Source organism: Mustelus asterias, unplaced genomic scaffold, assembly GCF_964213995.1.
Source record: "Mustelus asterias unplaced genomic scaffold, sMusAst1.hap1.1 HAP1_SCAFFOLD_130, whole genome shotgun sequence".
Taxonomy (NCBI): Eukaryota; Metazoa; Chordata; class Chondrichthyes; order Carcharhiniformes; family Triakidae; genus Mustelus; species Mustelus asterias.
This window is the reverse complement of record NW_027590164.1, coordinates 411,444-436,711: the sequence shown is the minus strand read 5'-3', so window position 1 is coordinate 436,711 and position 25,268 is coordinate 411,444. Positions and strand designations below refer to the sequence as shown.

The 25,268-nt window shown below is 45.7% G+C and overlaps 2 protein-coding genes across 2 annotated transcripts in view; one reads left to right on the top strand and one right to left on the bottom strand.

Annotated features, from left to right (window-relative positions):
• The window catches only part of LOC144484873 (uncharacterized), a 186,099-nt gene that overhangs the window by 16,552 nt on the left and 144,279 nt on the right, over positions 1-25,268 (bottom strand). The window contains 3 exon segments of the mRNA XM_078203235.1: positions 13,893-14,231; positions 22,065-23,234; positions 23,486-23,920. Of these exon segments, the coding sequence (XP_078059361.1) occupies positions 13,893-14,231; positions 22,065-23,234; positions 23,486-23,920 (1,944 nt within the window).
• LOC144484875 (uncharacterized) overlaps positions 1-25,268 on the top strand; it is a 31,115-nt gene that overhangs the window by 2,395 nt on the left and 3,452 nt on the right. The window contains exon 2 of the mRNA XM_078203237.1: positions 1,237-2,871. Within this exon, the coding sequence (XP_078059363.1) occupies positions 1,588-2,871 (1,284 nt within the window). The 5' untranslated portion in view covers positions 1,237-1,587. The remainder of the gene's footprint in view (positions 1-1,236; positions 2,872-25,268) is intronic.

The following is a 25,268-nucleotide window of genomic DNA, read 5'->3' as shown; positions in this document are numbered from 1 at the left end:
GGGGATGGATGACATTTAAGGGGACAGTATGTTAATATAGGACGGAGATATGTCTAGTTTTGTTATAAGGTACCCAGATTAGATACATTATTGATGTTTCTGTAATAAAATACATTAATTATTATTTCTTGCATTACAATATAATGCTGTAGCGATGTTATACATTTCCAGTCATAAAGTCATTACAGCACAGAAGGAATCCATTCGGTAACTCGAGTCCATGCTGACTCCCTGTATAACATTCCAGTCCCATTCCCCCTCTATATCCCCATTCTCCTGAAAGTTTATTTCCTTCAAGTGCCCATCCACTTTCATTTTTAAATAGAATCCATAGATATGGATGGAGATTTACAACTTTTTGGGAATGAAGTAGGAAAGAATGTTCCATAGAAACTAGAATTGTCTGCTCTGAATTTCTATCCTGTACTGACTGTGATGACTTTTGCAAACTCATTTCACAGGATTTTGAACGAGGAATCACAGGCAAAACTCTCAACCGTCACATCTAGACAGAGTCATATTCCTTGGGATCTGAATATCTTGTAATATGGAACTGTAGCTACGTTATAGATTTCCAGACATCTCTTCCCTCAGAGGGTTGTTAGTCTTTCGGATTTCTCTTCCACAGGGACCAGTGGAGGCTGAGGATCATTGAATATATTCCAGTTAGACAGATCTTTGACTGACAAGGGTGTCAAGAGTTATGGGGAACAGACAAGAAGATGGAGCAAAAGCTAATACGTGGGGGGATTTCTTCACTCAAGGATGTGGTAAAGATTTGGAATTCTCAACCCCTGAGGACAGTGAAGCCTCAGTCATCAACTATTTTCAAGAGAGAGATTGATTGGTTTCTAGATATTGAGGATATCAAGGGATATGGGTTTAGTGTGGGGAGAATGATGCTGAGGTAGATGAACGAATTATCTCACTGAATAGTTTAAAAGGCTCGATGGGCCAAATGGCCGACTGCAGCTCCTATTTGTTCTGGTCTCTGTGTCCAGGACAGGAAGCAGTGAGCATGGATCTGTCAATCAGCCTCAATCAGCACCTTCAGGAGAATTGGGAGGGTGAATATTCGATACAGCAGAGTGAGAATGGAGGGAGAGTGTGTGGGATGGAGACTTACAGCTTTTTGGGGAATGAGAGAGGAAAGAATGTTCCATAGAAACTAGAATTGTCTGTTCTGAATTTCTATCCTGTACTGACACTGATGACTTTTGTAAACTCGTTTTATAGGATATTGAAAGAGGAATCACAGGCCGAAATCTCAAACATCACGTCGAGATCTGACAGAGTCATATTCCTTGGGAGCTGAATATCATCGGACTTTGAATCTAGAAGGAGAAATGATTGTCCAGTCTGTTGATTTGAAAAGATTTCAAACATCAGTGTGACTGGAAAAGCAGCAACACACGGCCACACTCGAGTGAGAGTGTTCCAGTGCACGGACTAAAGAGCTTTAACCGGTTACACAGTCTGAATAAATATCACACCATTCACAGCGGGGAGAGACTGTACCCGTGTTCTGTGTGTGGACGAGGCTTCAACTGATTGTCCACCAAAGAGAGAGGCAAGGACACCTGCACCATGGAGAAACCGTCGAAATGTGGGGACTGTGGGAGGAGGTACAGATCCCCATCTCTGCTGGAAGCTCATCGGCGCAGCCACATTGGGGAGAGGCCATTTACCTGCTCTCAGTGTGGGAAGGGATTCACTCGGTCATTCAACCTGCAGTCACATCAGCGAGTTCACACTGGGGAGAGACCATTCACATGCTCTCAGTGTGGGAAGGGATTCACTCACTCATCCCACCTGCGGAGACACCAGCGAGTTCACACTGGGGAGAGGCCATTCACCTGCTCTCAGTGTGGGAAGGGATTCACTCAGTCATCCCACCTACAGATACACCAGCGAGTTCACACTGGGGAGAGGCCATTCACCTGCTCACAATGTGGGGAGGGATTCACTCAGTCATCCCAGCTGCAGATACATCAGCGAGTTCACACTGGGGAGAGGCCATTCACCTGCTCTCAGTGTGGGAAGGGATTCACTCAGTCATCCAGCCTGCAGACACACCAGCGAGTTCACACTGGGGAGAGACCGTTCACCTGCTCTCAGTGTGGGAAGGGATTTACCCGATTATCCAACCTGCGGACACACCAGCGAGTTCACACTGGGGAGAGGCCATTCACCTGCTCTCAGTGTGGGAAGGGTTTCACTCAGTCATTCAACCTGCGGGCACACCAGCGAGTTCACACTGGAGAGAGGCCATTCACCTGCTCTCAGTGTGGGAAGGGATTCACTCTGTCATCCCACCTGCGGAGACACCAGCGAGTTCACACTGGGGAGAGGCCATTCACCTGCTCTCAGTGTGGGAAGGGATTCACTCAGTCATCCCACCTGCAGATACACCAGCAAGTTCACACTGGGGAGAGACCATTCACCTGCTCTCAATGTGGGGAGGGATTCACTCAGTCATCCCAGCTGCAGATACATCAGCGAGTTCACACTGGGGAGAGGCCATTCACCTGCTCTCAGTGTGGGAAGGGATTCATTCAGTCATCCAGCCTGCTGACACACCAGCGAGTTCACACTGGGGAGAGACCGTTCACCTGCCCTCAGTGTGGGAAGGGATTTACTCGATTATCCAGCCTGCAGATACACCAACGAGTTCACACTGGGGAGAGGCCATTCACCTGCTGTCAGTGTGGGAAGGGATTCTGTGATTCATCCAGGCTGCTGAGGCACCAGCGAGTTCACACTGGGGAGAGACCGTTCACCTGCTCTCTGTGTGGGAAGGGATTCACTCGGTCCTCCCACCTGCGGATACACCAGCGAGTTCATACTTGGGAGAGACCATTCAGCTGCTCTGTGTGTGAGAAAAGATTCAGTCTTTCATCCCACCTGCTGAGACACCAACAAGTTCACGAGTGATTCCAGGGTTTGGATTCTGCTGTTATTGTTTCTGCTCTCAATTACACCCAGGACTGCATTTTGTTCATTCTCACAGTTGGTCAATGGGGAGGGTCGGAGGGTTTCTTTCTGCTGGACTGGCCGGTCTCATGACTTTGCCTCCAGTGGGCTGATGCTCTTTGAGTCTTGTTGCGAATACCCGGTTTCAAATTTCACACGGATCACAGAGTGACAGGATGTTGGGAAGTTAAGAGTCGCTATTTTTGTTTGAAACTCCCCCAAATGCCCATCCAATTTCCTTTGTAATTGTTTATTGTCTCCACTTCCTCCACCCTCGTAGGCAGCGAGTTCCAGGTCATTACCATTCGCTGCATCAAAATATTCTTCCTCACATCCCCCCTTCCTCTCTGACCCAAAACCATAAATCTGTGTCCCCCTCGTCCTTGTCCCATCAGCGAATGGGAACAGCTTTTCTTTGTCCACCTTATCTAAACCTGTCAGAATCTTGTCCACCTCTATCAAATCTCCCTTCAACGTACTTTGCTCCAAGGGGAACAACCCCAGCCTGACATCGACAATAAAGAACAAACTAACAGAATATGTTCGTACCTGAAATCACATGGGAATGTTTAATTTCTGTTTTAAAGATATTGTGAATATATTGTCCTGGACAATAAGGGAATTGGAATAACTCACCTTGGGTGTGGTTGAATGGAATATATCAATCTGATATCCACCTACAGTCTCGTGAAAGTCTGGAATGTGTAGCTGGAAATCCCTCCCTAACCGCACTGTGGGTGTACTAACACCTCAGGCATTGTAGCAGTTCAGGAAGGCAGTGTTGGGGTTGACCATGTCCGAGGCAGCTACATACAGCCACATATTCTGTTATAATTGAAGGACAGCAGATTGAATGTGAGGCATTGTGGGACTGGACTATCTTAACCACATTCCTGTGACTGCTCAGTTTCTGCAATCACAGAACATTAAAGCTGCTCAGCAGGGCCCCAACAGAGGACCTGGTGAGAATATTTACTCAGAATGAGTTAGAATTAAACTGGGGCGGCACAGTGGTCAGCACTGCTGCCTCACAGCGCCAGGAACCCGGGTTCGATTCCCAGCTTGGGTCACTGTCTGTGTGGAGTTTGCACATTCTCCCCGTGTCTGTGTAGGTTTCCTCCGGGTGCTCCGGTTTCCTCCCACAGTACAAAGAAATGCGGGTTAGGTGGATTGGCCATGCTAAATTGCCCCTTAGTGTCAGGGGGACTAGCTAGGGTAAATGAATGGGGTTATGGGGATAGGGTTGGTGGGATTGTGGTTGGTGCAGACTTGATGGGCCGAATGGCCTCCTTCTGCACTGTAGAGATTCTATGAGATTATTGCGGGACCAGCTGGTGTTCAGCAGCTGAGATCCTGGAATCTGTAAAAAAGGGGCTGACTAATCAATAAACAGTGATAGGTAGCTAAGAAGTGAAGCGTTTTCAGGCATGTTTATATTATTTTATCATAAATTTGTGATAAGAACTGTGAGGGACTTGTGACCGGTAGTCGGTGAAGTGACGGTATACTCCAAGTAGCACTGGACTGAAAAATGGACCTCTAAGAGTGGATTCTAATGGTTATAATCCAACCCAAGCATGGCCAGTGACAAATCAGAGCTCGAGTGGGCACCAGACAGATTTCTTACCTGTGTTTTGGAAACTAAGAACAAGAAACTTACCGATAAAATGATTTGAGAATAGAGCCAACATTTTGAGACTGGATGACACTTCATAGGAGCTCTCATGAAGGGTCATCCAGACTTGAAACGTTGGCTCTATTCTCTCCCTACAGATGCTGTCAGATCTGCTGGGATTTTCCAGCATTTTCTGTTTTTGTTTTACTTTTATAACAAATGATTCGGTCTGATTGGAATCCCCACGATCCTCCTGCAAAACAGAGAGAAAGTGGTGATAAAAGGAGAAAAAGGAAATGGATGATAGAGTCTGGGTTCTGATTCTCCGAGCCCATGTAGAATTAACAAAATGAGTGAACCAGTTTATAAAGAACAGAAATTACCCATCCCTAACAAAAACTGATCAAATTAAAATAGGTTGAGAATATAACAAAAAAATTAATAGATGAAGTTTAAAATCAAGTTTCTTTTGTTGTTAGAGAGGGGATTTTTCACAGTAACTTCATTGCAGTGTTAATGTAAGCTTACTTGAGACTAATTATAAACTTTAAGTTTTTTAAAGTTATTTTGTTAGAGGGGTTCAGAATACCTTGAGATTAAAAACTAATAAAGGCTATTGAAACAGGGTGGACTGACTTAGACTAACGTAGAATAAGGATCACAATGTGCCTTATTTATATTATACAAAGGTACTGTCTGCATAGAGACACATATAACCACTGGTAGAGAATTTAAACATGTATTTCAGATTTAAATATGTACTTTTTGTACTGAAATGTATACCTTGGCCAAACTGCAGACTGCCCTAAAGCATAATGGGATAAAAGCTGAGTGAGACAGTCCACGTTCTGTCAGAACAGTGAACAGTGAAGCCACAGAGCACAGTTTTTATCAGTATGAGTTATAAGGGATGGCTCAGCAGACAGTGGAAAGGAACTTTTGAACCCTATAACCTTTGTAATAGAAGTTGCTGAGAGTCAGTTAGAAAGCAACCTTTGAACCCTATGGACCTACGTAAGTGAAAGTTGCAAAGTAACAGTGGGCAGGAACTTCCAGATTCTGCAGACCAATGAATTCCCATTCTTCCAGAAGATCGGATGTTATTGGCCAAGGTAAATATTGTGCACGAACATGATTGGAGCATCCAGTTAGGATGACAGAGTGGGTGGGTGAAATGAACTTTCAAAATAGTATAACTACACGGCCAATGTATTGTAACTTTAGAAAGGAGTTGGACTGCCCAGCTGCCTTTCTCCCAGCGCGTGTTGGTCAATAAAGAATGTCTTTAACCAGTATACTGTCTTTTGCAAATCTTTGTATTAACTGGGTTCAGCTCAATACTTCGCCTCTGAGAAAAACCCCCATCACATGTAAAGTGAAGTAATTGTGTGCCAAGTTTTTTCTGCTCACTCCCGACCCCTTTAGGTTCTGTAGAAAAGTTAACCCTTTCAGCAGACAGTTCATTTCTTTGTAAATCACCTGGAAACTCATGTGTCTATTTTAGTTTTTGATTGAGGATTTATGGGAACCAGTTAAATGTGGAAATTTTAAGCGGAGCCTGGAGGAATTTGGAAGAACTGTGAGAATTTTATATTGTTGTCATCTCGACCCCAGATAAAGAACAAAGATTTTGCAGCTGGCAACATGTTTGGGATTTTAAATCAACAAAGACTAGATGTTTCCTATAAAATCAGGCCTTGGAAGTTGGCTAAAAAAAGGTTAAGTTACAATGAAGGGGAATGAAGGATCTTGTGTCTTATTTTAATCAAGGAGTTGTGAGCTTAGACCATAAGACATAGGAGCAGAAATAGGCCACCAGACCCATCGAGTCTTCTCCGCTATTCAATCATGGCTGATATTTTTCTCATCCCCATTCTCCTACCTTTTCCCCATAACCCCTGAATAATCCCCTTAATAATCAAGAACCTATCTATCTCTGTCTTACAGACACTCAATGAACTGACCTCCACAGCCTTCTGCGGCAAAGAGTTCCACAGATTCACCACTCTCTGGCTGAAGAAATTCCTCCTCATCTCTGTTTTAAAGGATCATCCCTTTAGCCTGAGGTTGTACCCTCTGGTTCTAGTTTTTCCTACCAGTGGAAACATCCTCTCCACGTCCACTCTATCCAGGCCTCGCAGTATCCTGTAAGTTTTAATAAGGTACCCCCTCATCCTTCTAAACTCCAATGAGTACAGGCCCAGAGCCCTCAACCGTTCCTCATACGACCAGCTCTTCATTCCAGGGATCATTCTTGTGAACCTTCTCCGGACCCTTTCTAAGACCAGAATATCCTTCCTTAGATGTGCGGCCCAAAACTGCTCCGAATACTCCAAATGTGTCTGACCAGAGCCTCATACTGTCTCAGGCGTACATCCCTGCTGTTGTATTCTAGCCCTCTTGACATGAATGATAACATTGCATTTGCCTTCCTAACTGCCAACTAAACCTGCACATTAGCCTTAAGAGAATCTTGATCAATGACTCCCAAGTCCCTTTGTGCTTCTGATTTCCAAAGCATTTCCCCATTTAGGAAATAGTCTATGCCTCCATTCCTCCTACCCAAGTGCATAATCTCACACTTTTCCACATTGTACTCCATCTGCCACTTCTTTGCCCACTCTCCTGGCCCATCAAAGTCCTTCTGCAGCCCCCCTGCTCCTTCAATACTACCTGTCCCTCTACATATCTTTGTATCATCTGCAAACTTAGCAACAGTGCCTTCAGTTCCATCTTCCAAATCATTAATGTATATTGTGAAACGTTTGTAGTGCTCTGTCGCTTTAAGAAGCTATAGCTGCGAGAGAGAATGCTGAGGATTCATTTGAAATTTACGAGCTGTGAGAATCTGTGTTTCATTTGTTTTATGTGGATGTTTGTCGATGTGTTTTATCATTGTTTTGGGCTACATTTGTTAAGGTTTATCTTTCTGGAGAATTAACCTTCTCTTGAGTCTTTAATTAAAGGCATTTCTGGAAGTTTAGAAACAGAACCACAAGAACGCTTAAGGAATTAATTTCAGTTATTGTTGTAAAGCACATGCTAAGTTTCTCTGTTTGTGTGGATGATATTTGTGGGTTGAATGCTTCAAGCTTTGAGGTTTTCTGTCTGTGATTTAAATCAAACAGATTTAAATAAAGGACGTGTAATTAATGAAGCTTTTTTTCACAAAAGTTGTGAACCTAGAACCACATTCACTGGCCAGAGACATGATTCCAGGATACTGTGCTAAACTTGTGGGAATTTTAATCCGGATTCAAACTCACACATGTGAGAATGAGAGAGTTTTAATTGTAATGGTTATTTAAAATTTGGGACATGTGAAATAATTCTGACCATTCCTGTGTTCATTGAATCATAGAATCCCTCCAGTGCAGAAGGGACCATTCGGCCCATCAAGTCTGCACCGAGTCTCTAACAGAGCACCTTACCCAGGCCCTCTCTCCCTGTAACTTACACATTTACCATGGCTAACCTATCTAATCTGCACATCTTGGGACACTAAGAGGGAAATTAGCATTGCAAATCCACCTAACCCGCACATCTTTGGTCTGTTGGAGGAAACCGGAGCACCCGGAGGAAACCCACGCAAACATGGGGAGAACATGGAAAGTCCACATGGACACTCACCCAAGGCTGGAATTAAATGGGTCCCTGGCGCTGTGAGGCAGCTGCGCTGACCACTGTGCCACCATGCCACCCTATAGTTGAGGCCAAAACATTATCTGATTTCAAGAAGATATGAAATATAGCTCTTGGGGCTAAAGGAATCAAGGGATATGGAAGGAAAGTGGGAATCAGGAAATTGAATTCAATGATCAGCCATGATCAAGATGAATGGTGGAGCAGGCTCAAAGGGCTGAATGGCCTACTCCTGCTTCTAGTTTCTATGTTTCTCTCCACTGGGCCAGCATTCCATCCAGTGGCACAGTGGTTCGCACTGCTGCCTCAAAAAAGCAAATACAGCAATGGCTTTGGCATCTGCTACAATGTGACTGACAGTTTGACAACAGAGTCAAGGGCATCAGGAGCAAAAGATACCCTGGGAGGTGGAGAAGAATGTGACGGAGATTACGAGCGGGTCTTTGATAGGTTTTCTAAAGAGATTCAGAAAGGAAATAGCGAGTTGGAAAAAGTCCAGAATAAATTAATTTCCAGTTACATTGGAAACCTGTTGCCTCACAGCTGAGTACAAAATATAAAGAGTTGAGGGAACTGGTGGATAAGCTGCAGAATGGAGCTGATTGCTGGCAGGAGAGCACGTCTGACCTGGACAATCAGTTACATTGGGAACAGGGGGCAGATGATAGGGTGAGTGGAGCTCAGAAAAATCTACTGCTGTTCGGCCAAACTCTGGAACAAGATATTGATTTACAGTCAGAAAATATCAGATCAAGTGAAGAGTTAGAAAATGCAATGGGGATTTTGAGGAAGTTAACTCAGCCACAAAGAGACACCTCCCTGAGACAGACCACTCCCCGTGTTTAGCTAACATCAAACAACCTGAGACACAAATCAGTCACCGGTGAGAAGATGTCGTTGTTTTCTCCAAAAAAAAGAATCACTGAAAGCACTCCTCCCTCTCCTCTGCCTCTCCTGTGTGATAAGGGAATGCAGGTGTGTGAGGTTAGCCATGACTTCTGCACCGTCATGATCCACAACGCTTACTCCAAGTTGGTTTGCCCAGTTGAAGGAATACTGTACATTTGAGTCATAATTGTTGAAGCAGGGTGCTGTTTGAAAGCATCATAGATTCGAAGAATTAGTTTGGAAAGGGAATAAAAATTAATTTAAATTGCACTGCCGTGTGTTTCTGTTTGAAATAAATTCAGAATGTACTAAAATGTGAAAGGAATGTATTTGGGTTTGAATTGCGAAGGCCAATTTGCTCCCAAAACACAAAGATAAGGCTGCAGTTTGGCAGCAAACCAGTTCCAACTTTCCAAAACATCTGAGTTAAAATTGTTGAGATTCGGTTAACAACACATTTCACAAAGTATTTCTTTCAACTTTGATTAAGTAACAAATATTGAAAATTGAAATTGGTATTCAAAAATGGATAGAGAAAAGAGATGAAATTTGAACAAAATTGAAGAAAATAACATGAGGGAAGTTTTTTAAATTATGTAAGTTGATGCAATTGCCAAGTTTCCTCTGCCCACTCCCCGCCTCTCTCGGTTCCACAGAGAAGTTAACCCTTTCAGCCGACAGTCGATTTTTATAAATCTCCACACAGCCTTTGTTTTTTAATGTAACCTGTGATTGGACATATTAACTCACTGGGATCTTGGCCAGAGCCAGATGGATTGTTTGTGTTTTTTTTAAACAGGTGATGTTGTTTTCCAGCTCTGAGTGAAGTCAACAGTTTTGAGAATTAAAGCAGAGAATAAAATACTTTACTTTTCAGAAAACCACCAAGCCTGCTTAGGATATTGGAATTGATAAACATCTGACGTGAGTTGCTATTTCAAGCATTGAAAATGGAAATCACCTGTTGTTTAAGGGAAAGAACAAAGTTGATAATGCCTGGAATCAAACACAAATTTGGGGCAGCACGGTGGCACAATGGTTTGCACTGCTGCCTCACAGTGCCAGGGAACAGGTTCGATTCCCGACTTGGGTCACTGTCTGGGCGGAGTCTGCACATTCTCCCTGTGTCTGCGTGGATTTCCTCCGGGTGCTCCAGTTTCCTCCCAGAGTCGAAAAGACGTGCTGGTTAGGTGCATTGGCCATGCTAAATTCTCCCGCAGTGTGCCAGAGCAGGTGCCGGAGTGTGGCGACTAAGGGATTTTCGCAGTAACTTCATTGCAGTGTGAATGTAAGCCTACCTGTGACGAATGAATAAACTTTTACTTCAAATATTGTTAAAGTTTTTAAAGTTTATTTATTAGTGTCACAACTAGACTTACATTAACACTGCAATGAAGTTACTGTGAAATGTTTGGTTTCTTTTTAAAGTTATTATGAGTATATTTCATGTTTTAAAAGATTCTCCAGAACTCCGGAAAGTGTAGTTTAAAGGAATGCATACATTCGGGTACGGAACATTCTGGTAAAGGGGAAGTATAGACGAGGTAAATGAGGTGGCATCTTTTTCTTGGAGATATTTAAAGTTTATTTATCAGTGTCACAAGTAATGCTTACTGCAATGACGTTACTGTGAAATTCCCCGAGTCACCACATTCCGGCGCCTGTTTGGGACAATGCTCCTAATCAGCACGTCTTTCAGTCTGTGGGAGGAAACCGGAGTACCCGGAGGAAACCGACGCAGAGACGGGGAGAATGTGCAAACTCCACACAGACAGTGACCCGAGCCGGGAATCAAACCCAGATCCCTGGTGCTGTGAGGCAGCAGTGCGAGCCACCGTGCCACCCCTTGTTTGTTTCTTTGTCCATGAACTGTTTGAGAGAAGTGAATTTTATAATCTGGCCACCATCTGAGACATTGGGATTGTGCAGGGGGAAATCAGCAAATATGTCGAGATGGAAAACCCCTTTGACCCCGGCTTTTGACTTTCTTTTGAAGTTTCCAGCAGAATTATTGAATGGTGCATCCTTTGAAAGAGAGTGGAATTCAGGATGATGATTGGTAAAATACCCAGCACCATCGCTATAGACCTGATAAACCTTTCACAAATACAAAACAAGGATTTGTGGGAGAGGACAGAGAGATAACAACAAGCAAGACAAAGTACATGTCTAGTTAATAACAACAACATGAGAGACAACATTTAACATGCAGGGAAATGTGTGAAGATGGCTTATGAATGTGAGACTCCAACAGAGAATTAAAGAAGGAATTGGAACACTGATGTGAGAGTGCAGAATTGGTTTGTAAGTTGTGAATGAACTAACATCCGAGAGTGCACAGTGCAGCTGTGCTGAAGAATGAAGTGTGGCACGGTGGCACAATGGTTAGCAGTGCTTCATCACAGCGCCAAGGACCCGGGTTCAATTCTGGCCTCGGGTCACTGTCTGTGTGGAGTTTGCACAATCTCTCCGTATCTGCGTGGGTTTCCTCCAGGTGCTCCGGTTTCCTCCCACACTCCAAAGATATGCAGGTTAGGTTGATTGGCCATAGTAAATTGCTTCTGAGCGTCAGGCGAACTAGCAGGGTAAATAAATGGGGTTTTGGGGATAGAGCCTGGATGGGATTGTGGTCGGTGCAGACACGATGGGCCAAATGGCCTCCTTCTGCACTGTAATGATTCTATGATTCAAATGGGACTTTCTCAGCTGCTTGACTAACAGCGTGACATGAAATGGTTAATATGACCTGAAGAGTAAGAAATCATTTTGAAATGATCAAGGCACTGACACAGACTCCAGAGAAACTGACTAAGAACAAATTAAAGTCAATGGAATTTTGGACTGGGACAAATGAAGGCGAGGGAGAAATAATACTGAATAAGAATTATTACAAGATGGAGCAGGTTAAGGGACAGCTTGAGAATTGTTTTGAATCTATGCAATTTATACAGCAATTATGTTATCACTGCTTTTATATCCAATTATACCACTTCAATTATGTAATTAGTTGTGAGAAGGAGATTGTAAAGGGAATGGAAGTTGGCTACCTTGGGCTAAGCCAATGAGGAAAAGGGGGAAAATGCCAGAGTGAATGAATAGATTTAGTAAAAGGGGTGATAGATGTAACACCCCTGCATTAGAGTAAAATCACATGTTAATCAAATGCTCCACATCAAGGTTCTAATATCAGCAAGGTTGTTTACTTGTTTGAGGAACAAACAGTTTCTGGATTACAGACAAGTCTTTGGGTGAAGTTTTAATAATAAACCTACATAGGCAAAATAGGAATTTTTGAACAATGTTCTGTGTTCTGACTAACAGTATAACATTCATAGCTGTATTGGAGCTGGGAGCTGTGTTAGAATGCTCAGTGGGATTTGTGAGTGATCTTGGGCTTTGCAGGTTGGACTCTAGTTGTGGAGGTACTGAGTGCCCCTGGGGCAGGATTTTGGGAAATCGCCTTTGGTTCAGGACCCCGAGGAAGATTCACATTTCTACTTGGGGTGGTCACTCAATGGAGTTAGTGAAAGTCATTATTGTTATTCATAATTTTACCTTTCTAAAAATAAACTTTGAAATGGGAATGGGAAAATGAGCTGTAGTCCAGAAGCCAGTGTTGAGTGTTGTGAGGTACTGAGGAGGGTATCAAGGTTGCAGGAGTGTACCGGCAGACAGGAAGGTGGGTTGAAGTGTGTCTACTTCAATGCAAGGAGCATCTGGAATAAGGCAGGTGAACTTGGAGTGTGGATCGGTACTTGGGACTACAATGTTGTGGCCATTACGGAGACATGGTTAGAACAGGGACAGGAATGGTTGTTGGAAGTTCTGGGGTATAGATGTTTCAGTAAGAGTAGGGAAGGTGGTAAAAGAGGTGGAGGAGTAGCATTATTAATCAAGGATAGTTTAACGGCTGCAGAAAGACAGTTCGAGGGGGATCTGCCTACTGAGGTAATATGGGCTGAAGTTAGAAATAGGAAAGGAGCGGTCACGTTGTTAGGAGTTTTCTATAGGCCCCCAAATAGTAATAGAGATGTGGAGGAAGAAATTGCAAAGCAGATTATGGATAGGTGTGGAGGTCACAAGGTAGTTGTCATGGGTGACTTTAACTTTCCAAATATTGATTGGAACCTTTATAGGTCAAATAGTTCGGATGGGGCAGTTTTTGTACAGTGTGTGCAGGAGGGTTTCCTGACACAATATGTGGATAGGCCGACAAGAGGTGGGGCCACATTGGACTTGGCCCGTTTCATTACCCAGTACCAAGTGTTCGGTTTGTTTGTGGGAGAGCACTTTGGAGATAGTGACCACAATTCGGTGTCTTTCGTTATTGCAATGGAGAGGGATAGGGCCATACGGCAGGGCAAGGTTTACAATTGGGGGAGGTGGAATTATGATGGGATTATTTTGATGCAGCGAATGGTAATGACCTGGAACTCGCTGCCTACGAGGGTGGAGGAAGTGGAGACAATAAACAATTACAAAGGAAATTGGATGAGCGTTTGGGGCATTTCAAAAATAAATGCTGACTAAATATCTCTGAACTTCCTCACACCCGGTCACTCTGTCATTCTTGTGAAATTTGAAATCAGGTATTTGCAACAAGACTCAAAGAGCATCAGCCCACTGGAGGCAAAGTTGTGAGACCGGCCAGTCCAGCAGAAAGAAACCCTCCGACCCTCCCCAATGACCAACTGTGAGACTGAACAAAATGCAGTCCTGGATGTAATTGAGAGCAGAAACAATAACAGCAGACTCTCATCCCCATATTCACTTCTGAACTCGCTGGTGTCTCAGCAGATTCGATAACTGAGTGAATCTTTTCCCACATGCAGAGCAGTTGAATGGCCGCTCTCCTGTGTGAACTCGCTGGTGTTTCTGTAGGTTGGATGACTTACTGAATCCCTTCCCACATTGAAAGCAGCTGTATGGTCTCTCCCCTGTGTGATCTCGCTGGTGTGTCTGCAGGCTTCATATCCGAGTAAATCCCTTCCCACACTGACAGCAGGTGAATGCACTCTCACCAGTGTGAACTTGCTGGTGTCTCTGCAGAGTGGATGAATCAGTGAATCCCTTCCCACACACCCAGCAGGCGAACGGCCTCTCCCCAGTGTGGCTGTGCCGATGAGCTTCCAGTGGAGAGGGCACTTTGTATCTCTTCCCAGTGTGTTGTGCCTGATTCAATCGACAAACAGTTTATTGAGTTACGCCAGCGGGGAGAAGCCACAGGGGCTGACCATGTGCAACTCCACCCAACACAGAATATCATCAATTCTTATCCAGTTACTCAGCCCATCCCGGCTGGACACAATCCAATCAGAATGGTGATAGATTACACACATTATAGGTTCAATAAAATTAGTATCTGGGCATTATGGGGCTTTGTGATCATCTCATGGACAGGTGCCCCCATCATGATGCTTTCCAGACCCCCCTTGGGGGGGTCTTTCTTGGGCTTTCTTTGTACATAGACTCCCTTAGTTAGAAATGGGGCGGATTAAAAGTTCTCAAATGGACGTCAGCACCCTTCCTTTGTTTTAATCGAATGACCACATGGTCTGGGAATCATTTCTATTTAATACTCTCTCTTTTTAAACTCTTTTCTTCAGTATCCAATTCCAGAATTTTCCTTTCCTTTGTGTGACTTGTGTCAGGAATAAATCTTTGGACCTGACAGGAAGTTTAACCCAAGATCAATCCAACACAGGATTGGTCAGAATCATTTCACATGTGTCAAATTTTAAAGAACCATTACAAATTAAAACTCTCATTCTCACATGGGTGAATTGTATCCGGATTAAAATTCCCAGATGTTTAGTAAAATATCCTGGAATCCTGTCTCTGGCCAGTAAATATGGCTCCAGGTTCATAACTTCTGAACAAAAAAAGTTTTATTGATCACACTTCCTTTTTTAAAAATCTGTTTGATTTAAATCACAGACAGAAAACCTCAAAGCTTGAAGCGTTCAACCCACAAATATCATCCATACACAAACAGAGAAACTTAGCATGTGCTTTACAACAACAATGACCAAAATTAATTACTTAAGCGTTCTTGTGATCCTGTTTTTAAACTTCCAAAAATGCCTTTAATTAAAGACTCAAGACAAGGTTAATTCTCCAGAAAGATAAACCTTAACAAATGTAGCCCAAAACAATGATAAAACACATCTACAAACATCCACAAAAAACAAATGAAACACACAGGTGGAAAAAGTGGTGAAGGCATATGGCATGCTTGCTTTTATTGGAAGGGGCATAGAGTATAAAAGTTGGCACATGATGTTGCAGTTATATCGAACGTTGGTTAGGCCGCATTTGGAATACTGCGTCCAGTTCTGGTCACCACACTACCAGAGGACGTGGAGGCTTTGGAGAGAGTGCAGAAAAGGTTTACCAGGATGTTGCCTGGTATGGAGGGTATTAGCTAGGAGGAGAGATTGAGTAAACTAGGGTTGTTCTCTCTGGAAAGAGGTTGAGGGGGCAACCTAATAGAAGTTTATAACATTACGAAGGGCATAGATAGGGTGAACAGTTGGAAGCTTTTTCCCAGGTCAGAAATGACAAACACAAGGGGTCACAAGTTCAAGGTAAGGGGGGCAAGGTTCAATACAGATATGCGGGGGACGTATTTTACACAGAGGGTGGTGGGGGCCTGGAATGCACTGCCAAGCAAGGTGGTTGAGGCAGACACGCTAGGATCATTTAAGACTTATCTAGATAACCACATGAACAGACTGGGAATAGAGGGATACAAACGGATGGTATGTTAGGAATACATGATCGGTGCAGACTTGGAGGGCCGAAGGGCCTGTTCCTGTGCTGTATTGTTCTTTGTACATATTCCAGACTTTCACTCGACTGTCGGTGGATATCAGATTGATATATTCCATTATAGGGTCTGTTCTGTGCTGTACTGTTCTATGTTCTATAACATCTTTGTTGATTTAAAACCCCAAACACGTTACACCCAAACACCGGCAAAATCTTTGTTCTTTATCTGGGGATAAAATTCTCAGTTATTCCAAATTCCTCCAGGCTATGCTTAATATTTCCACATTTAACTTATTCCCAGAAATCCTCAATTATAAACTAAAATAGACACATGAGTTTCCGGGCAGTCTCAGGAATATGGTCAAGATAGTCCAGTCCCACAATGCCTCACATTCAATCTGCAGTCCTTCAATTATAACAGAATATGTGGCTGTATGTAGCTGCCTTGGCCATGGTCAACCCCAACCCCAAGGTTCCTTCTTGAACTGCTGCAATGCCTGAGGTGTACGTACACCCACAGTGCTGTTAGGAAGGGACTTCCATCGAAACACAGAAAAACTACAGCACAATACCAGCCCTTCAGCCCACAAAGTTGTGCCGAACATGTCCCTACCTTAGCGATTACTAGGCTTACCTATAACCCTCTATCTTACTAAGTTCCATGTACTTATCTAAAAGTCTCTTAAAAGACCCAATCGAATCCGCCTCCACCACCGTTGCTGGCAGCCCATTCCACGCACCCACCAACCTCTGAGTGAAAAACTTACCCCTGACATCTCCTCTGTACCTACTCCCCAGCACCTTAAACCTGTGTGGTCTTGTGGCAACCATTTCAGCCCTGGGAAAAAGCCTCTGACTATCCACTCGATCAATACCTCTCAACATCTTATACACCTCTATCAGGTCACCCCTCATCCTTCATGTCTCCAAGGAGAAAAGACTGAGCTCACTCAACCTATCCTCATAAGGCATGTCACCTAATCCAGGCAACATCCTTGTAAATCTCCTCTGCACCCTTTCTATGATTTCCACATCCTTCTGTAATGAGGCGACCAGAACTGAGCACAGTACCCCAAGTGTGGTCTGACCAGGGTCTTATGTAGCTGCAACATTATCTCACGACTCCTAAACTCAATTCCTCGATTGATGAAGGCCAGTACACCATCCACCTTCTTAACCACAGCCTCAACCTGCACAGCTGCTTTGAGCGTCTTACGAACTCTGACCCCAAGATCTTTCTGATCTTCCACTCTGCCAAGAGTCCTACCATTAATATTATATTCCGCCATCCTATTTGACCTGCCAAATGAACCACCTCACACTTATCTGGGTTGAACTCCATCTGCCACTTCTCCACCCAGTCTTGCATCCTATCAATGTCTCGCTGCACCTTCTGACATCTCTCCACACTATCCACAACACCTCCAACCTTTGTGTCATCAGCAAACTTGCCAACCCATCCTTTCACTTCCTCATGGAATTGCGGATAGCGAAGAGCATTGTCGGGCAATACAGCAGGATATAGATAGGCTGGAAAATTGGGCGGAGAGGTGGCAGATGGAATTTAATCCGGATAAATGCGAAGTGATGCATTTTGGAAGAAATAATGTAGGGAGGAGTTATACAATAAATGGCAGAGTCATCAGGAGTATAGAAACACAGAGGGACCTAGGTGTGCAAGTCCACAAATCCTTGAAGGTGGCAACACAGGTGGAGAAGGTGGTGAAGAAGGCATATGGTATGCTTGCCTTTATAGGACGGGGTATAGAGTATAAAAGCTGGAGTCTGATGATGCAGCTGTATAGAACGCTGGTTAGGCCACATTTGGAGTACTGCGTCCAGTTCTGGACGCCGCACTACCAGAAGGACGTGGAGGCATTGGAGAGAGTGCAGAGAAGGTTTACCAGGATGTTGCCTGGTATGGAGGGTCTTAGCTATGAGGAGAGATTGGGTAGACTGGGGTTGTTCTCCTTGGAAAGACAGAGAATGAGGGGAGATCTAATAGAGGTGTACAAGATTATGAAGGGTATAGATAGGGTGAACAGTGGGAAGCTTTTTCCCAGGTCGGAGGTGACGATCACGAGGGGTCACGGGCTCAAGCTGAGAGGGGCGAAGTATAACTCAGACATCAGAGGGACGTTTTTTACACAGAGGGTGGTGGGGGCCTGGAATGCGCTGCCAAGTAGGGTGGTGGAGGCAGGCACGCTGACATCGTTTAAGACTTACCTGGATAGTCACATGAGCAGCCTGGGAATGGAGGGATACAAACGATTGGTCTAGTTGGACCAAGGAGCAGCACAGGCTTGGAGGGCCGAAGGGCCTGTTTCCTGTGCTGTACTGTTCTTTGTTCATCCAGGTCATTTATAAAAATCACAAAGAGTAAGGGTCCCAGAACAGATCCCTGGGGCACTCCACTGGTGACCGACCTCCATGCAGAATATGACCCGTCTATAACCACTCTTTGCCTTCTGTGGGCAAGCCAGTTCTGGATCCACAAAGCAATGTCCCCTTGGATCCCATGCCCCCTCACTTTCTCAATAAGCCTTGCATGGGGCACCTTATCAAGTTTCCAGTTACTGAGAGAGACAAGAGATGAAATTGCTGGGCCTCTCACAAAAATCTTTGTTTCTTCATTGGACACAGGTGAGGTCCCAGAGGATTGGAGGATAGCAAATGTGGTCCCGTTATTTAAGAAGGGTAGCAAGGATAACCCGGGTAATTATAGGCCAGTGAACTTGATGTCCGTGGTAGGGAAATTGTTGGAGAAGATTCTTAGAGATAGGATCTATACACATTTAGAACTGAATAATCTCATTAGCGATAGACAACATGGTTTTGTACAAGGGAGGTCATGCCTCATAAATTTGGTTGAGTTTTTTGAGGAGGTGACAAAAATGACTGACGAGGGAAGGGCCGTGGATGTCGTCGACATGGATTTTAGTAAAGCGTTTGACAACGTCCCTCATGGAAGGCTGGTGCAAAAGGTTAAATCTCATGGGATCAAAGGTGAACCAGCTAGATGGGTACAGAACTGGCTTAGCCATAGAAGACAGAGGGTAGCAGTGGAGGGGTCTTTTTCTGATTGGAGGTCTGTGACTAGCGGTGTTCTACAGGGCTCTGTACTGGGACCTCTGCTGTTTGTGATATATATAAATGATTTGGAGGAAGATGTAGCTGGTGTGATCAGTAAGTTTGCGGACGACACAAAGATTGCTGGAGTTGTGGATTGTGATGAACATTGTCAGAGAATACAGCAGGATATAGATAGGCTGGAAAATTGGGTGGAGAAATGGCAGATGGAATTTAATCCAAATAAATGTGAAGTGATGCATTTTGGTAGATCTAATGCAGGGGGGAGCTATACAATAAATGGCAGAACCATCAGGAGTATAGACACACAGAGGGATCTGGGTGTGCAAGTCCACGATCCTTAAAGGTGGCAGCACAGGTGGAAAAGGTGGTGAAGAAGGCATATGGCATGCTTGCCTTTATTGGGGCATAGAGTATAAAAGTTGGCACATGGTGTTGCAGTTATATGGAACGTTGGTTCGGCCGCATTTGGAATACTGTGTCCAGTTCTGGTCACCACACTACCAGAAGGACGCGGAGACTTTGGAGAGAGTACAGAAAAGGTTTACCAGGATGTTGCCTGGTATGGAGGGTATTAGCTATGAGGAGAGATTGAGTAAACTCGGGTTGTTCTCCCTGGAAAGACGGAGGTTGAGGGGCGACCTAATAGAAGTTTACAAAATTACAAAGGGCATAGATAGGGTGAACAGTTGGAAGCTTTTTTCCAGGTCAGCAATGACAAACACAAGGGGTCACAAGTTCAAGGTAAGGGGGGCAAGGTTCAATACAGATATGCGGGGGACGTATTTTACACAGAGGGTGGTGGGGGCCTGGAGTGCACTACCAAGCAAGGTGGTTGAGGCAGACACGCGAGAAACATTTAAGACTCATCTTGATAACCACATGAACGACTAGGAATAGAGGGATACAAATGGATGGTCTAGTTAGGAACACATGATCAGCGCAGGCTTGGAGGGCCGAAGGGCCTGTTCCTGTGCTGTACTGTTCTTTGTGCTTTAAAATAGACACATGAGTTTCCGGGCAGTCACAGGAATATGGTCAAGATAGTCCAGTCCCACAATGCCTCACATTCAATCTGCAGTCCTTCAATTATAACAGAATATGTGGCTGTATGGAGCTGCCTTGGCCGTGGTCAACCCCAACCCCAAGGGTGCCTTCCTGAACTGCTGCAATGCCTGAGGTGTACGTACACCCACATTGCTGTTAGGAAGGGACTTCCAGCTACATATTCCAGACTTTCACTGGACTGTAGGTGAATATCAGATTGATATATTCCATTCAACCACACCCAAGGTGTGTTATTCCAATTCCTTTATTGTCCAGGACAATACATTCACAATATCTTTCAAACAGAAATTAAACATTCCCATTTGATTTCAGACAGTAACATATTCTGTTAGTTTGTTCTTTATTGTCAATGTCAGGCTGGGGTTGTTTTCCTTGGAGCAAAGGAGGTTGAGGGGAGATTTGATAGATGGGGGACAAGATTCTGACAGGTTTAGATAAGGTGGACAAAGAAAAGCTGTTCCCATTAGCTGATGGAACAAGGACGAGGGGGGACACAGATTTCTTGTTTTGGGTTAGAGATGCAAGGGAGGGGGGAGTGGGGGGCTGGGGGGGGGGGGGGGGGGAATTGAGGGGGGAGATGTGAGGAAGAATATTCTGATGCAGTGAATGGTAATGACCTGAAACTCGCTGTCTATGAGGGTGGAGGAAGTGGAGACAATAAACAATTAAAAAGGAAATTGGATGGGCATTTGTGATGTTCCAAACAGAACGAAGAACAAAGAAAATTACAGCACAGAAACAAGCCCTTTGGCCCTCCAAGCCTGCAGCAACCATGCTGCCCGTCTGAACTAAAACCCCCCACCTTTCCGGGACCATATCCCTCTATTCCTATGCTATTCATATATTTGTCAAGACACATCTTAAAAGTCACTATCGTATCTGCTTCCACTACCTTCCCCGGCAACGAGTTCCAGGCACCCACCACCCTCTGTGTAAAAAACCTGCCTTGTACATCTCCTTTAAACCTTGCCCCTCGCACCTTAAACCTATGCCCCCCAGTAACTGACTCTTCCACTCTGGGAAAAAGCTTCTGACTATCCACTCTGTCCATGCCCCTCATAATCTTGGAGACTTCTATCAGGTCTCCCCTCAACCTCCGTCGTTCCAGTGAGAACAGACCAGGTTTCTCCAAACTCTCCTCATAGCTAATGCCCTCCACACCAGGCAACATCCTGATAAATATTTTCCGTACCCTCTCCAAAGCCTCCACATTCTTCGGGTAGTGTGGTGACCAGAATTGAACACTAGATTCCAAGTGCGGTCAAACTAAGGTTCTATAAAGCTGCAACATGACTTGCCAATTTTTAAACTCAATGCCCCGGCCGATGAAGGCAAGCATGCCATATGCTTTCTTGACTACCTTCTCCACCTGCATTACCACTTTCAATGACCTGTGTACCTGTACACCGAGATCCCTCTGCCTATGAATGCTCTTAAGGGTTCTGCCATTTACTGTATATTTCCATTCTGTATTAGACCTTCCAAAATGCATTACCTCACATTTGTCCGGATTAAACTTCATCTGCCATCTCTCCGCCCAATTCTCCAACTGCTCTATATCCTGCTGTATCCTTTGCCGTTCCCCATCGCTATCCGCAATTCCACCAACCTTTGTGTCGTCCACAAACTTACCAATCAAACCAGTTACATTTTCCTCCAAATCATTTATATATATTACAAACAGCAAAAGTCCCAGCACTGATCCCTGCGGAATGTCACTTGTCACAGCCCTCCATTCAGAAAGGTACCTTTGCACTGCCAACCTCTGTTTTCTTCTGACTAAATATCTCTAAACTTCCTAACACCCTGTCACTCTGTGATCCTTGTGACATTTGAAACCAGGTATTTGCAAAAAGACTCAAAGAGCATCAACCCACTGGAGGCTGAGACCAGCCAGTCCAGCACAAAGAAACCCTCTGACCCTTCCCATTGACCAACTGTGAGAATGAACAAAATGCAATCCTGGATGTAATTGAGAGCAGGAACAATAACAGCAGAATCCAACCTCTGGAATCACTCGTGAACTTGCTGGTGCCTCAGCAGCCGGGATGAAACGCTGAAACCCTTCCCACACACAGAGCAGGTGAACGGCCTCTCCCCAGTGTGAACTCGCTCGTGCGTCTGCAGGTTGGATAACTGAGTGAATTCTTGCCCGCACTGAGAGCAGGTGAACGGCCTCTCCCCAGTGTGAACTCGCTGGTGTGTTTGCAGGTTGGAAAGCTGAGTGAATCCCTTCCCACACTGAGAGCAGGTGAACGGCCTCTCCCCTGTGTGAACTCGCTGGTGTGCCCGCAGGCTGGATGACTGAGTGAATCCCTGCCCACACTGAGAGCAGGTGAATGGTTTCTCCCCTGTGTGAACCCGCTGGTGTGTCCGCAGGTCGGATGACCGAGTGAATCCCTTCCCACACTGAGAGCAGGTGAATGGTCTCTCCCCAGTGTGAACTCGCTGGTGTGTCTGCAGGCTGGATAACTGAGTGAATCCCTTCCCACACTGAGAGCAGGTGAACGGCCTCTCTCCAGTGTGAACTCGCTGGTGTCTCTGCAGGCTGGATAACTGAATGAATCCCTTCGCACACTGAGAGCAGGTGAATGGTCTCTCTCCGGTGTGAACTCGCTGATGTGTCTGCAAGTGGGATGACAGAGTGAATCCCTTCTCACATTGAGAGCAGGTGAACGGTCTCTCCCCAGTGTGAACTCGCTGATGTCTCTGCAGGTGGGATGACCGAGTGAATCCCTTCCCACACTGAGAGCAGGTGAATGGGGGCTTCTCCCCAGTGTGAACTCGCTGGTGTGCCCGCAGGTCGGATGACCGAGTGAATCCCTTCCCACACTGAGAGCAGGTGAACGGCCTCTCCCCAGTGTGAACTCGCTGGTGTGCCTGCAGGTTGGATAACTGATTGAATCCCTTCCCACACTGAGAGCAGGTGAACGGCCTCTCCCCAGTGTGAATTCGCTGGTGTGTCAGCAGGCTGGATGACCGAGTGAATCCCTCCCCACACTGAGAGCAAGTGAATGGCCTCTCCCCTGTATGAACTCGCTGGTGTGTCCGCAGCTCGGATAACTGAATGAATCCCTTCCCACACTGAGAGCAGGTGAATGGCCTCTCCCCAGTGTGAACTCGCTGGTGTCTCTGCAGGCTGGATAACTGAGTGAACCTCTTACCACACTGAGAGCAGGTAAATGGCCTCTCTCCAGTGTGAACTCGCTGGTGTCTCTGCAGGCGGGATGACTGAGTGAATCCATCCCAAAATGAGAGCAGGTGAACGGCCTCTCCCCAGTGTGAACTCGCTGGTGTATCTGCAGGCTGGATAAATGAGTGAATTCCTTCTCACACTGAGAGCAAGTGAACGGCCTCTCTCCAGTGTGAACTCGCTGGTGTCTCTGCAGGTGGGATGACTGAGTGAATCCCTCCCCACATTGAGAACAGGTGAACGGCCTCTCTCCAGTGTGAACTCGCTGGTGTGACTGCAGGCGGGATGACCGAGTGAATCCCTCCCCACACTGAGAGCAGGTGAATGGCCTCTCCCCAGTGTGAACTCGCTGGTGTGTCTGCAGGCTGGATAAATAAGTGAATTCCTTCTCACACTGAGAGCAAGTGAACGGCCTCTCTCCAGTGTGAACTCGCTGGTGTCTCTGCAGGCTGGATATCCGAGTGAATCCCTTCCCACACTGAGAGCAGGTGAAGGGCCTCTCCCCAGTGTGAACTCGCTGGTGTCTCTGCAGGTGGGATGACTGAGTGAATCCCTCCCCACATTGAGAGCAGGTGAACGGCCTCTCCCCAGTGTGAACTCGCTGGTGTCTCTGCAGGTTGGATAACTGACTGAATCCCTTCCCACATTGAGAGCAGATGAACGGCCTCTCCCCAGTGTGGCTGCGCCGATGAGCTTCCAGCTCTGATGGGGTTCCGTATCCCTTCCCACAGTCCGCACATTTCCATGGTTTCACCATGGTGCAGGTGTCCTTACCTCACTCTTGAGTGGACAATTAGTTGAAACTTCGTCCACACACAGAACAAGATTACAGTCTCCACCTGCTGTGAATGGTGTGATATTTATTCAGACTGTGTAACTGGTTAAAGCTCTTTAGTCAGTGCATTGGAACACACTCACTCGAGTGTGGCAGTGTGTTGATGCTTTTTCACTCACACTGACATTTCAAATCTTTTCAAATCGACAGACTGGACAATCATTTCTCCTTCTGGATTCAAAGTCCGATGATATTGAGGTCCCAAGGAATATGACTCTGTCAGATCTAGACGTGACGTTTGAGATTTCAGCCTGTGATTCCTCTTTCAATATCCTGGAAAATGAGTTTCCAAAAGTCATCAGTGTCAGTACAGGATAGAAATTCAGAACAGACAATTCTAGTTTCTATGGAACATTCTTTCCTCTCTCATTCAGAGGGTGGGTTCTCCCCCGCATATGCACAGCTTCCCCTCTCCCTCGCACATTTTGCAGTCCCGGGCGGGGGGAGGGGGAGATCACCGAGCGGCTTCTCGCTCTGGCCAGAGCCGTCAGCCGGTTGCCTGGAAACCTTGGCTCGATGTGGTGTAGGGGGAGGGGAACAATGGGTGGGGGCGGGGCTCCCGGGTCCGCACGCCCGGGCCTGCACCATGGAACCCGGAGACATCACCGCGGAGCGCAGTGATTCCTATTGGCTGATTCAGGCAGGGTTCTATCGTAGCGTCACAATGCGGAAGTTGTCCAATGAGCTTCAGAGTGAAATTTCGCTCTCCGATCACATTCCATTGTGACGTCACACACTCACCCATTCCATTGTGACCTCACACTCTCACCCATTCCATTGTGACGTCAGGGCTTCCCTCTCCGATCACAATCCCTGCCGGCCTCCCACATGCAGCCTCAATGGCGGCAGTCAGCCCGGGTCTAACACTACAAGCTGCCGCTCCATTTGGTACAAAGGGGGGGACCGGGAAGTTCATTTCCGGGGTCTGGGTTTGAACAACATGTTTACAAAGTCTCTCCACCCACCCGCCACATTTATCATTCCCCGCGCGCCGCCCCCGACCTCGTATTGATCTCGCTTCCAAATTAAAACCGCCCGTCTACCCGTCGCCATTACCCGCACTGCGCATGCTTCAGGTCCCGCCTCTCATTCACTCCGATTGGTTGGAGGATCAGCCGCTCCCGCTCGGTCCCCTAGTCCCGCCCCCTCTTCCTATTGGTCCGGAGCTGCCGTCAATCAGTCCCCGGGCATTG